This window comes from Phocoena phocoena, chromosome 18 (assembly GCF_963924675.1).
Source record: "Phocoena phocoena chromosome 18, mPhoPho1.1, whole genome shotgun sequence".
Taxonomy (NCBI): Eukaryota; Metazoa; Chordata; class Mammalia; order Artiodactyla; family Phocoenidae; genus Phocoena; species Phocoena phocoena.
In genome coordinates this window covers 36,005,907-36,021,573 of record NC_089236.1, presented here as the reverse complement: position 1 = coordinate 36,021,573, position 15,667 = coordinate 36,005,907, and the positions used below count along the sequence as shown (strand labels likewise).

At 33.9% G+C, this 15,667-nt stretch overlaps 1 protein-coding gene across 2 annotated transcripts in view; it reads right to left on the bottom strand.

Annotated features, from left to right (window-relative positions):
• The window catches only part of KLHL1 (kelch like family member 1), a 372,807-nt gene that overhangs the window by 11,753 nt on the left and 345,387 nt on the right, over positions 1–15,667 (bottom strand). For both annotated transcript variants that reach the window (XM_065895878.1, XM_065895879.1), the window contains one exon: positions 8,274–8,486. In XM_065895878.1, coding sequence (XP_065751950.1) covers positions 8,274–8,486 — 213 coding nt within the window. The remainder of the gene's footprint in view (positions 1–8,273; positions 8,487–15,667) is intronic.

Here is a 15,667-nt window from a genome sequence, read left to right as displayed (position 1 = left end):
ATGCCGCGGAGCGGCTGGGCCCATGAGCCATGGCTGCTGACCCTGCGCGTCCGGAGGCTGTGCTCTGCAACGGGAGAGGTCACAGCGGTGAGAGGCCCGTGTACCGCAAAAAAAAAAGGTGGTTTTTAATCAGCTCATGAATTGCTTGATTCCCAGAGTAAGAAAGTATTTTGTGCTTACTCAACAGGGAACCACTGAAACTTGAGGAAATAGGTACAACATGAACAGAGGTATCTTTTAGTGACTATTACTCAGGATTCGCTGGAAGGGAGAGATTGGTAAATCAATAGATTGAAGCAGAGGGTCCAAGTATTATTATTGAATTTTAACCAAAAATAATTAAATTTCCAGAGAGTCTGATTACCATACATTACATACAGATATTTTATGTGTTGGGTGGTAAGACACCAAAGAATTCCTTGGTGAGTGTACTTTACTTCAGCTAAGAAGGAATGATTAAGCCACCTCTTTGCCTTTAACCTGTAACTGCAGGTTCAAATACAAAAACATCTAGTAAGAGCCCAGTAGAGGAAATAAAAAAGAAGACTAGATGACAGCAAATTTATTCTTAGTTTGTTTTTCTACTCCAATCTTGTTATGACATTTTAACGAAAAAAAGAAACAAACACAAACAAGCGAAAAAACCCACATACAGTTTATTGAAAATAAAGAAGGTTGTTACAAAAAAAATGACTGGAAGGACCCCAAGGATATGGATTTTATATTTTGGAGAGAATATTTCTCCCAGGACATTACATGCATTTACACACCATGTCTGGAGGAATTGTGACAGTCAAGATGATATATGTGAGATGAGAGATTGGTTGAATGCCTGAAAGTCAGGACCACCTTAAAGCACAGGCTGTCAGGCAAATAAAAAAGTAATTTTATATGCTATAGTTAATAAGTGTAAAACATCACAAATAGACACAGGCACACATAGACACAAATGCAAATATGCAATCTATGCTATCAAATCTTTAAGATATTTAAACTTCTACAATGAATATTTTGAAATATATAAACATAAAAACAGAGGACAAAAAGAAGGAAAGATGAGAGAAGACACCACAAGGAATCATATTGTACAATCCACAAAGTGGAACATTTTATAAGATACCTGACTGAATTTTTCAGGTAAAAAAAGCCCAGTAATAAAATGAATTACTAAGAAGAAGTAGCTGTTCTAAATTAAATGTGACTTTAAAATGTAACAAAATAAAGTGAATGAAACTTACTTGGATCCCAATTTATAGACCAACTATTAAAAGATGTTTAAGGCATTTTGGAAATTTTAATTCTGGGTATCAGACTAAAATAAGAGATTATTTAAATTTTTATTAGTTGTGATAATGACGTTGTGATTATGCTAAAAATGTAAAGTTCTGATCATTTTCCATTGTTTGTTTCTGGGATGAATTCATAAAGGTTTTGAGCTAAAGTAAAGAATTACTTTAAAACACTTCAGGAAAAAAAATACTGTAAAGGTGAATGGATGAAGCAATTTGGTGATGGTTGTTGAATCTGGGTAATGAATATGGGGAGTTGTTTACTTTTCTGTCAGGAAATTTTTGTCACAAAAATAACTTTAAAAGGAAGAATGTATAATACTCCTAATTTCAGTGAAACATGAACGTTCTTTATATTTTATTCATTTTCCAATAGAAGCTAGTCTGCCTTTTGTCACAATCACTTCACTTAAATAGCTTTTCCTGAAGTCCTATTTTAGTCCCCATGTAATTATTATTCAGCTGTATAGGATTTTTTTCAACTATTGTCTACATAGCAGATTTTATCACTTTGCAAAAAGACAGAAGAACTGAGTAAAAAGCTAACAGTAACAGCACTAAAGAATAATAAATGCATTTCTGAAGGCTTCTGAAATTTTAAGTGAAGCTCATATAATGAAGATATTCTCATATACTCATACGTCAGGGAAAATTAAGAAAACACTAGTATGTCCTATATCTAGGTACACATTTAAAATAATATCCTACACTTCGAAATAGATATCATTCTTTTCACATTTTACAAAATTCCTGAAGAAAAGTTAAAAAATTTAGTGCATTCTCCTAGAAGATCCAAATCTTTGAATTAAATATATCTGTTTTCAGTGGTAGGTAACATATTTCATGTGTTTAATAGCAATATTTTAATTTATATTTGGCAATGATGATGATATTTAAACATATATATTGCTAGAAAATCAAACCAAACCAAAAGAAAAACTGAGTCCAAACTACCCCCTCCTACACACATACTCACACTTTTTTTTTCTCTCTCTCTCTGTCTGTCAGATATTTATGAAGTAATCACACTAATTCAAAATTACCCAGTAATAGTTATCCTTGTTCTCACATTAATGAATTTAAATTGATTTTTCTGTATTTAGAACTCCATAGATTTACCTCTCAGCCTGGGGATACACATAATTGTTACCTCCCAAATGAAATAAACAGCATTTTTTAGCTTAGGGAAAGATCCACAGATGTATAAGCTCTTTCCAAACAATTACTAACAGCGAACTTTATCATTATCTGTTCATGTTTTTGAAAAAAATTTGTTCTAAACATTCTTTTTTGCCTCGGGTTGCCTGTTTATAAAAAGAAAGAAAGAAAAGAAAAAGCAGGTGTGAGGTGGCTGCTGTCTTTTTGCATTTAGGCTGTCTGCCTTTCCTACATCTCACCTTGGCCTTCATGGTCAGAATGTGAGCTCTGCATCAGGGACTCTATTAAAGTTTCCAGCCCTCAGGAAAGAGATGCATCCGTATATAGTGGCTAAAATTGGCTGTAAAATGAAAACTTGCCAAAGGCACATGACAACCACAGAACAAAAGTTAGTTTCTCATTGAAACTCTCCCTTGAAATTTTTGAGGTACCATTACTTTTCCAAGTATTGTTATTTCCACAATTAGAAGATAAAATTTTATCTTATGTTTAATGGACAATATAACTAGATGTCTGCTCCCCCTTTCAACAGTTTTTGCTTATTTTTATACAAACATATTTTTAAAAGTTAATTTGATTTCAACTTTTCTATGAAGGTGTATGAAAAACTCTATTTTGATTAGGTCATATACCATTACATCTACTCTTCAAGGCTGAGGGGAGGAGAGATGAGCTGGTGACAGAACCGGAGAAAGCAAGGACCCGCTAAGCAACTCCGACTCCTCTCAGGTGTAGCTTTCTCATTAAAGTTTTAAAAATTATTTAAGCTATTGTCAATCAACAGAACATGGAGCATACACAGAAGATCTTAATGCTAGTAAAAACTCACTTTTAAAATATATATCTTTAACAGTTCCAAACTAAGGAGAAATAGATTCTTTATGTAATTATTTTCTCTACTCATATAATAGAAAAATTTACTAGTGCTGTGAGCCCAAATTATGTATTTTTAAATACCTTTCTCAATGTGAAAATGAATTTCAGAGTTTGATATCAGCATTGATAACCTTCTATCTATATACGACATCACATGTTTCATCTTTTCATGTACATCTACCTTCCACAGAATTGTTCTCCTTCCTCCAAAATTTGCAGATAAATTGCCATGATGTCAGCATTCCAGGCAGAATATCCCAGGACAACAGATTACTCTGTCACTCCCTGTGTCCAGCTGACCACTTCAAAGATAACACTTGCCTCATAAGCTACTGAGGCAAATATTAATCACAAATATAAATTAGTATGGCTATGGTATAGGTTAATAATTTTTGCATCTACTTATAAAACAAGGGCTTTATATACGTAGACTGTCATAGGATCTCCACCTGTTGTATATATTTCTACCAGAAATTTGAACATAATTTGTTATCAAAGAAGTAGCAAAGATTATGCATGCACAATAATAGAAAAACAAAGGCAAAAAAAAATATTTTCATGCTGCACTCATTTGGCTGGTTCAAACAGTAAGATCTTAAGAAGAATAAAAAGAAATATTTATTATAAAGTAAAATAGTGCCTACCTAACATTTTAACTTTAAACAATTCAAGCAATTACATTTTTGTAGAAAATTTAGGATCTCACGTATCAAAAAATGTGAATTAATATATTAATGTGCTACTTAAGGCCTAGGATAACATCCATAATTTAAATAAAAAGTAAGTCTCTCCTTTATCATCTGTCTTCAGTGTTCAGAAATTCTTGGATTATGTCTAAACCAAAAGGATGAAATGAGAAATTAAGAGAAATGAAAGAATCCAAAATTCCATACTTGCTCTATATATTAATGTTTATGGTAATCTGAAAAGAATTATTAAAGTAGATAATGTAGTTATCCCTGTATGTCAGACAGCATATCTTAAATTATTTCATTTTTAACAAAGATCTAAAGATGATAAAAATAGAGTCATATCTTGACAGTAATAAGTTAAATACTGTTATTTTAGATGACCTTTTCTGTTATGACTGGAGTATATTTTGCTAGACTTTGAACAAAAGTTGTATATTTATTATAAGTTATATATCAAAATTGTGATTATTGCTAATAGTGTTTGGTTGATAAGATATGATGATATAATTTTCAACAAATATATGATTAATTGCTTAATATTTTAGTCTCAATCAAAAATTTTCTGTCTACTGAAGATATGCCTAAAGTATATGTAAATCATGAATCCTCAGCCAATGATGATGGAAATGGGTGTTCACATGCAAATAGAGAAGTAATAAATCAATATCTATCTACATATCTTTCCATCAGTCCATCCAAACATCCATCCATCCCTCCATTTATCCCTTTTAAAACCTATCTTTCCTTCAATCCATCTGAACATTCATCCATCCCTCTATCATCCCTCTTAAAATCTCTATCTATCTATCTATCTATCTATCTATCTATCTATCTATCTATCTATCTATTTATCTACCTACCTACCTATTTACAGTATACCTCATATGTTTTCCTTGTGAGAAATTTGACACCTCTTTTTCTTGGTGTCTGACTGATTTAATAAATGCTTGTTAAGTGCTTACTCAGTGCCAGGAATTGAGCCAAGTGGAGGAGTATAGGCATAGATAAGACAATCTTGGCCAGCACATAGAATCTAGTTTAGTGGAAAAATTGATGTAAAACAAATAATTTTTTCATTATGTTGATAATTCGTACAAAGGAAAACTCCATTGCACTTTCAGGTTAAATCTGTATTATGAAAAGTTTCCTCAGGCTACTCTAAGGGGAAGAGATTGGAGGAAGCAAGAGTGGATATTACAAAGGCAGGTTTAGGAGTTTCCTTTAATGTTGACACCCCTTTCCTATCAGGTCTCATTACTGGGATGTAGATTCAAGGGCAAAGGTGATCCTGATCTCTTATTAGCCAGCAGTGGTACTGATGGCTTTGAGCATATTTTCTGATCCATTGCATGATTTCCAGCTTTGTGATCTCAAAGTTCTAATTATTTATTTCTTTATCTCTTTTTTTCTAATACATTTTAAGCTCTATTTAGTAGGGTGAAAGCACACACAAAACAGTATTTATTGAGTAAATGAATAGATGAATGTGCTTTTTCTAATGAATTGCACCTTCTGGGTCTAAATTCTGCTAGAACTTACTGCATTTTTGCACACTGCTTTTGTCCACTAAGATGCTCTCACTAGGGTGAGGCTTGGCTACAAAATTAGCTTTTACTGTTCCAGCAACTATTCTAAACTTCATGTTCTTACTCAGTCTCAGCTTTCTTATCTGTTCTGATATGAAGTACCAATGTTTCTTGCATTTAAGAAAGCCTGGGGCTTCCCTGGTGGCGCAGTGGTTGAGAGTCCGCCTGCCGATGCAGGGGACGCGGGTTCGTGCCCCGGTCCGGGAGGATCCCACATGCCGCGGAGCGCCTGGGCCCGTGAGCCATGGCCGCTGAGCCTGCGCGTCCGGAGCCTGTGCTCCGCAACGGGAGAGGCCACAGCAGTGAGAGGCCCTCATACCACAGGAAAAAAAAAAAAAAAAAAGAATGTAAAAAAAGAAAGCCTGACTTTACAATTTTTGATAGGTGCTATATAACTGTACTTTGCCACTTTATAATACCTTTATACTTCTATAAGAAATCATTGTCATATAACAACATTTGTCTATCTACTTATTTATCTGTCTATAAAACATAACATTGTACACTACCTGCTATTCCTAATGATTTGTTTGCCTATGATTATATACTAAGAAACATTCCTTACATTACACATGCAAGGTAATTCTACAGGGGTACCATTATGTAAAATCATCAATATAGAATATATCTTATAGAAATTGTAAAAAATGCTGTTATCTGACACATGGTATGAGCTCAGATAAGAATCATGATGATGCTGTGCTTCTGCATTACCTAAGTTGTTCATCCCCACTGCACTCCTATAACTTAAAATAGTTATGCTTAATTAAATACAATTTTGCACCATAAGTGTATTCCTAGACTGAATTCTTTATGCCTCTGTTCACAAACAACATTTTAATGCATTAGAGAGTAAACTTAGAAAATAATGTGTATGAAATATCATTTTATTAGTGTCATTTATATATTTGCCATAAAAGTAGCAGCCTCATCATATTCATTTTCTTTGTCATTGTTTCCCAAGAATTTAGCAAAGGAAAATGTGAATAACCTGCCATTCTATTAGCAGTATTTTTTAAATAAACGGTTGCATGTTTGTGTTTATAAAAGTATACACTTATTAATTTGGACTCTGACCACTGTCCTCAATATAGCACCCATAGTTCCTAATTTCAATGGACAAGAGAACATTGAATTGCAACTGTGGTGAGCTTAATGCCATCCTCTATGTATATATAGCCATAAATCTACAGTCCATTTCACAGAGTAGCAATATCGTTAAACATTTCTGTATTTTATCTTAGAAGTGGCTTAAGTTTGAACAGAGCCTGTTCACTAAAAGCTATCTCTTGTCAATGGCCTTATTCTCAGTAAAAATGTTCACGTATCCTAAGAATAAATTATCATAAATGAGAGAGAGCCCCTTTCTTCCAATGACTCTTCCACTATCAAGCATGGATATAAAGGATTTGGTTTCTTGATATTAAGAGGAAAATTGCTGTGGTCATCAGTGTGATCCTCCAGACATCTGTTCCTCTCCCAGGTACCAGGTCAGATACTGTCTTTCCACACTCTGAAGTTTTCTGTGTCCATGTGACTGAGTTGTCATCAAAGTATCAACAAAGGAGAATTATATTACTTGAAGATTGAATCTTTAAGAATGCATAAACAATGTAGTACTATTTTCTGGCTTTTCCCTTCTGACATGGAGACCAGCGATGTCCATATTTTAGCTTATATGTCCTTTTGGGTACTAGAGTAATAATATCACATGGACACACAGCATGAGAAAAAAGAGCATTATAGTATTAAGTCACTAAAACTTTTGAAGTTATTCATTAAGGTAGAATTACTTATCCTATCCCAGGTGATAAAAAAAATTATCCTCAATATTTCCTAATCTCACTTCCTCATGTATCAGCATGTTTCCTTATGTAATAGAAAATATCACTATAAGTTTCTCTAACTCTCTAATCCTTAATTCACATGACATAAAAGTGCTAAGAGATCCACAACCACTAAAGAGAATTCAGCCATAACCATGCCAGGAAGTGTGTGGATAGTTGGACCAAGACTGAAGCCAAGGTAAATTATCGCTCCAGCCTCTGTGCACCTGCCATTTTTAGGAAGGAATTAAAAGAGGATCTATACTTCTTCTATACAACAGGATAATAGGCAATATAGTTCTAATAAGCCTGTCTTACATTAAGAAAGGTATGGCATAAAACAAAGTTCATAATTCACCTTTACGAATTTGAAGAGAGTAGTAGAACAAATAAGACAGGATGAATAGAACAGATAAATAAAATATCCAATTTTTTAAAAAAAGAATTATCAGACATTCATTCATTTTAAAAATTATTTAAAACTGTATTTTAATCGACCTTTTAAAACATACTAATGGGAAGTTTAAACATAACTTTAGAATTATGTGAAAATAAATGGTAGGGTTTTAAAAAATATTAGTTGAAAAGAACGGAAAAAAAGAAAGAAGGAAGGAGGGAGGGAGGATAAGGAAAGAAAAAATAAGGTAAGGCATAAAGTGGTGTGTGTGTGTGTGTGCGCGCATGCACGTGGGCACGCGCACTAGCGAGAGAAAGAGAGAGACTAATAAAGCAGCTCTAGGTGTTGAATTTACTTTCCTAAATTATGCAGATTTTACAATCGCTTGCATTAGGTATCAATGTAATTCGCATTCTTTCTTTCACTATAACCGTGCCTTGGGGTCTTACCTTTCTACGTAATCTAGCAGCCGAGAACAGTGGTTTGAAGCAGGAGCATCATGACCTCCTACTGCATAAAGAAAACCATCACATGTGGCCACTCCAACACCCCCTCTTCGTTTACACATTGGAGCACACATGTTCCACTTATTTGTGTGAGGATCATAATATTCCATTGAACTCAAACAGGAACTTCCATCACGACCTCCAACTGAGTACAACCTAAAAACACAATTAGGCAAACATGATTTAGTATTACAGTCTGTATGACCAAATGAAGGAAAGGAAAAGTCCTTTACAAATAAATTTTCAATCACAGCATGATCCTCAAATGTGTTAAAAATATATTACTTCACATGGAAGTTTTTGTTAAAGGAACATTATAACTAATTAAGTATACCTGAATCCCATGACTTTAATAAGCTATATACTAGATGAAATTAAAATGATAATTTTCTAACCTCTTTATTTCTAGAATGTTAGATTAAAACTATTTTTGTGTAAATAATTAAATCATCTAATACATTGTTTTAATAAATATCGAGGAATGCCTATTTTAAAATAAGATATATTTATCTTCAATTTTTCTTGAAAATGAGCATAATCAGAAGAAAATCGATTATCTTACTTGTTGTTCAGCAATTGATTTTGCTATTGATTTTGCCAGTAGGTAAATCATGCCTATTTCTTGTGTTCTGTATTCACAGTTTAGAACACTAAATAAATAGAATAATTTAAACACATACTGTCATAACACTAGCTTTCTTAATCAGCGCCTATACTATAGTTAATGTGTTATCTGGATAGACAAAACTTTATAGGAAACAATAGTACAATGATATTAGCCTGACTGAATATTGCTGAAACTTACTTGATACACTTATTTTGCTATTTCATTACTGAGAAGTATGATAGGAACCCAGGAAAAGAAATATTACAGCACACATGGTACTTAAAATACATTCATAGAATACAAAAGCAGAAATACATTATCTATTCCTAGTAAAAACATTCTTGCTTATTTAATAATAGCCATGAAGATTGTATCACAGAAAGGTGCAGAGTTGAATTTATTTATTTACTCATTTATTCAACACATAACTTTGAATGCCTAGTATATGTCACACACCATCCCAAATTTTGTGAATATATCCATGAACAAAACATTAAACAATTCCTTGCACTCAATTCTACTAGGAGCGATATAGACATAATACACACAGTAAACACATGTATTATAAACTACTAAGGGCTGTAGTCACAGAGCAGGGAAGTGGGGTCAGGAGTGCAAATGGTGGGAGTGGGAGGTGTAGTTACAAATTTAAATATATGATCAAAAAAGGTCTCATTGAGAAGGTGATGTTTGCCCCAAAACTTGAAGAAGATGGTAGTGTTTGGAGGTGAGTTCAGGAATTTCTCTGATTTGAGGTCGATTGAACAGGTTAGTGCAAAGTTCAGGAATTTCTCTGATTTGAGGTCGATTGAACAGGTTAGTGCAAAGTTCCAGGGGCAGCAAGGAAGCCAGAACAGCAAGAGCAGAGATAGTGGACGGGGTAGCAGAGGAGATGATGGGTGGGGGTAAAGGGTAGGCCTCACACAGGTGTTTAGATGTTTGTCTAATGTCTAAAGCAAATGTAGACATTTTCCCTAAGTGAAACAGGAAGCCATGGGAGGATTTTGAGTAGAGGAATGTTATAACTTGTTTATGGTTTAATAAGATTAGATGTCATGAAATTTTTGCTTTACTAGTGGACATTATGCTTAATATATTGGTAAACAGACTTAATTCTAACTAAGTAAATGCATAGGAAGACATTATTACTTAGTATATAAAATAGTTTAGGCCTTAGATTTAAAAATTCCTCCTCTAATATTCTTTAGTAAGTCTAAAATATGATGTTTAAACTGACTTCAAATCCTGGAGATATTTTTAAGATGTTTATGTTTCTCTCAATGCCTGCCATGAAAAAATACTTTTGATTGCCCAAGTGTTCCCATTATGGATGTAATGCCTCTTTGCTTGATCACTCACAAGTTGTCTGCTGGCTCTCAGTCTTGCAATATGCTGAAATTAACCAATAGGAGCAATTTAAAGGACAAGTATTGGACAATTTAGCTTGCAAAGTCACCCAGAAGTAAAATGATTATTCACTCGGAAGTTTTTATCATCCTAAAAACTTTTTCATGCTTCATGAAATCTGAACTTTATTTGTGTTTCATTTAAATTGAAGATCTAACTCAAAAGAAGTATGCTATAATATTGAGATATTGTTATTAAAACTTAGCAAAATAACTTTTTGCAGAGATTTTATTTATTGGTTAAGTATCTTCATGAAGAGTACCTAGCACAGTCCCTGGTACATAGGTTACATATAAGAAAGGTAGTCCCCTTTTTATTTTCTATTGTTTTAATGGAATGGTTGACTTCAAGCTACTGTGTTTATTCGTACACATTATAGTGACAAATTATACTGTTGCTTTATCTGAACCCAGCATTGCTGATACTAAAATAATTCTATACAATACTTTATCACACTTTTTTGAAATTATTAAAGAATCCTTACATATACAAATATATAGCTAAATGTGTATTAAAATAATGATAATTAATTAAACATATTGCTCACATTATAGAAGTCAAATGTCGAGCCTATTAGCATAGCCTTATATTTGAAAAGAAAATGTAACTTAAATTTCACAAGTTACAACATCATTGACTTTTTAATATAATTATATATATATATTATAAACCACTATTTATTCAATCTCTCTGCCTTTTGTGTGAACCCTCTCCTAATAAAACTCAGTAACACATGGGTTTATACAAAAGAAATTTATGTAACACCTCTATAAAAATGATATAATATCTGACAGTTTTTTTGTAAAATAAATGTTTGATACATCATAGCTGTTATTTTATAAATTATTTACTAAAGCCTAAGCTAGGTTATCAGGGTTTTATTTCATTTGGTAAATGTCCCTTTTAATGTTCTTCCTATTATATAGTCTACAGATTAACAATGAAATTATTGTAATTTTGATAATGTAATATAAATTATTAATACTAGAGCAAAATTGGTTGAAAATAATAAATACGCTACAATTTTTTCCTCAAAAAAATCTTTGCAAAAGAAATGAGAAAATTGTAATTGTATAGAATAGATAATAGTGTCCTTTGGGGCTGCTTTATGGAGTAATTATTAAAACCAACAGATGCATTTCAATACTTGAAAATATTTTGCAGCTAGAATAAATGTTGCAATGTACACACAAAAATTCACGGACAATTATCCAAGGTTATCTTCTCAGATCTCTTCTTAATATCTATTTAATCATAGTTTAGACTGATTCCCTGTTTTGTTTTACTACAATGACAAATTTGATGTTGAGAATATGAAGAGCAGAGAAGGATCTGATACTAGAAGTAAATGCACTGACAACATAAGAAGTGACAGCTGACAGTTTCATGGCAAGAAAGGAGCCATGATATTTTAACTTAGAGTTGAAAGATGAGTAGAAATTTGTAAGATGAAGAAATAGGGGAAAGCATTACATACAGGGAAAGCATTATGTGTAAAGACAAGGGACATGAAAGGTCATAGCCGGTGATAAATAGAGTGGCAAGTATGTCATATTGGTGGAACAGGTGGTAGTAAAGGAAGGGAAGAAGAGATATGGCTGGTAGGATGAAAAGGTTAGACTGAGAATGAAGGGGATTGTATGCCATGCTATGGAGCTGGAATTTCATTCAGAGGCAAAGAGAAAAGGGCAGAAAAACAACATTCTTAGGAGACATCACTATCATAGGTCAGGTTGCTGTGAACATTGACCTGTATATCCCTCCTTGCATGCCAAAAATTGGCAGGAGGTCAGAAATACCCCTGACTTAAGTAAACTCTTCTAGAATTTTGCTGAGAATGAATGAGTCTTCCCTACCCCTTTCATTAACTTATGTGTTTATTCAGCCTACAGAAAAGTTTTATATAAAGTTTAGCAACAAGGTCTTCCTGTTTTGAGATCTAGTTGCCGGGTGCCCATCTCAGCACCATGTATTTTATATTCTAGTACAAGTATACTTTATTTTATTTATGCATGATGTATGCATTTAGTGAATTTGATTGTGCTTCACCTTGTTGAGTTTTGCAGGTATTGCCTTTTTCTTTTTTTAACAAATCGAAGTTTTATGGTAATTCTGCATTGTCAGATGATGGTTAGCACTTTTTGGCAATAAAGTATTTTTTAAATTAAGGTATGCAGATTGTTTTTAAAAACATAATGCTATTGCACACAATAAACTATGATATGGTGTAAACATAACTTTTATATGTACTGGGAAACCAAAAACTCCATGTGACTCCCTTTATTGCAATATATACTTTACTGTGGTGGCCTGGAATCAAACCTTCAATGTCTTTGGAGTTGCCTGTCCATACAATATGGCAGTAGGAAGAAATAAATTCTGTATTAGTTAAGATATGGGTTCAAATGTATGTAAAGTGGCTTTACAGGTAGGAGCTGAGACCCAGGCTGCTTCTAACTTTCAACCTATCATCTGTAGGATAAGGCACTTTATCAAGAACTGTGAAGAGTGAAATTTTACCAGACCTGAAAGCTAACCAATTAGCCTACCACAGTTTCATAGATGCTGGTAAAAGACACAAGATTCTGGGATCAGAAAGAAATGACTTTGTTTCTCATGCACAACAGATAGAATGAGCTCTCTGTTCACATGGGTTTCCCCTGTCCCTCCAAATCCCACCAGGGTGATACAGAGAGATTCATGTGAATGCTTATTTACATAGAGGACTTTTCTCACATCTGGAGTTTAGGAACTGCTAATCCTTAAAGGGGCTGCCAGCAAACCTGTCCAATCATTGCTCTGAAGGTAGATATTATCTTTATTATTGTGTTCCTGCTCTCTCAAGGAACAAACCTGCTCTCTGCCCAAAAGAAAGACACTATCTCTACCTTCCAAAGCTGTTCGATTTACAAATATCCTTGAAAAGATGGTGAAAAAAGTTGCCAATATTTTTGCTTGAAAAATGTGCAGGAATGTTAAAAGTCCATGGAGAATTGTCTACAAACCCTCTGGTCCTGAAGGTGGAGTCCTAGCTATCACAGTCACAGTTCAAACAGAAGGATGAAGGAAAAGTGGAAGAAGGATCGCATCCTCTCCCTTTAAGAATCAATCTTTTAAGTTTCACTACTCACTTTTTACATCCAGTTGGCCAGAATTTAGTTACATGACAATACCCAACTGATCAGGTGCTGGGAAATGTTATCTTTATGTTAGGTGGCCACTTGCCTAGCTAACAGTGCTGTGCATACTGTCATATAAAATGGAATGAATGACTATTAAGAGCCAATTATAACCTTCTGCCACAGCACTAGATCTTTTCCAGCCCTGTGTGCCATTGTGCATTCTGTCCTAAGTACCTTGTTACTATATAGGGTGGGTTACTGTTCATTCATCGCTCATTAATCAATTCAGGTATGTCTCCACTAGAAAGTCTTTTTGATCCCACTTTTTCTTTTCCCCAGAAATTTAATGTTATTTATAATCAGTACACTAGGGAAATTTATTTAATATGTGGCATATCTTATCATTGGTACATAACTTCAGGAATGGCTATAGAAAGTGCTGTATAACACCTTTGATGCAAATCTCTAGATCCAGAACTTTGTTTGATCCGTTGTTTCCTAATTGATGGAGAACTCTTTCATCTGATCCCATGATAAGGCTTGTCATTCCTGCTATCAAAATACTCCTGCATGTACCTTTCAGTGAATAATTTCCATGAGAGGTACTAGTTGAGTGCCTGAGAGTACAGTGAGTGGAATTTCAGTAAGCTTACACATCAGGCTGCTTTTGTTCCCACTTACTAAGAAATGTTGGTACATGTAGCAAACTCAGTCTGAGACTCTGTTATTGTGTATTGGTTTGCTATGATTTCAAATTCACTTATTTATGACAAAAAAAATGAAGTTGTTTTTAGAAGTAAAGGTGTTTTGATATAAGAATGAAGTAACTTGTGTCTGGATGTCATCATCTCATCTGCCCTTGATTAATAAGCACTTAGTAGCTCAGCTGCTGAGGGGCCCAGCTGGGGGCTTTTCAATAAAAACTTGTGGAGAAGCAACTCTGGCAAAGGGAACATTTAGACTATAAATACAGAGAGTTCGCGAAGGCTATCCCAGAGTTTCAGTCTGGACAAAGCTACCCTTTGCTAATTTAGCTCTCGGAAGATCTCGGGTATTAGTTTCTGCTATGATAAAGGAGACTTCTTTATCAGCCAGTGGTGATCCCCAGGATTATCAGACTGTCAACACCACTGCCATCGTTCCCTAGCAACATGCTCTAGCAACTGAGGGACTTTTAATTTTCCACTGGCAGCTGCACATCAGCTCTTGGTTGGCAAAACCAAACCGCCTCTTCCAGAAACCAAAACTCATAGAAAGAGTACAATTCAAGTAAATTTGGACTTTATTTCTATCTTCTCCTCTTGCCTGGAACAATAGTGTATTTAATCTATCATGGGTGTGTTATTTCTTTATTAGCTTATTAAGAGACATGACCCTGTATGCTATTGGTTTGTGAAATTCCTACGGTGAAGCTGTGTTTAAACTACTGGCAAAGACAATCTCAGTTCCTGAGCATAATTTGCTGCCCCAAACAAAACAGACTTGCTGTCATTATAGCATATGGTTAACAGAACCCACTCACCTTTATTTATTAGAATGTGCCTATATTTCCTAAGAAATCTCTGACAATTATAAATACAGAAATTAATTTAGGTTAATGAATTGTATCCCACACAACTTAGTAGGATTTACTAACCTAAAACCTGGTAGAAATGGTCACTTCAATTTTAATCCCTCCATGTTTCCTTGCCAACTCCCACTCTACATCTATTACAATTCTGAATTTCTTTCTTTTGATGTTTCTTATTTCCCTTATTAATATAATGTAAGCTCTCTGAGGGCAGATTTGATTTATTTTCTCTGATATATCATCATAGCAAGTACCTATTTGTAAATTTTTTAAAAATGAATGAAGCAAGCACTCATATCCAATTCTTGAAAAAGAATGATGTATGAATGGAAGTTGTCAAAGTAAAGGTACCTGTTTAAGTTCCGCTGAAATAAGATATTGACATATTGCAGAGAAAAGTATCAATCCTGTGTCTTGGGAACACAAAAGATGGAACGATTATTTTTAAATTGGTGAATTTTAAAAGGGTTAATAGAAAAGGTACAGATTAAACTAGGCTTTGGGTGATGGAGATATTACAAATAATTTCATTTAGGTTTTATTTAAAGGCACATATTAATATATTTTTAATGCTCTTTTACACTATTGTTCTCAAGTACAATAAACTGAATTCTGTTTGTACCAATCTTGC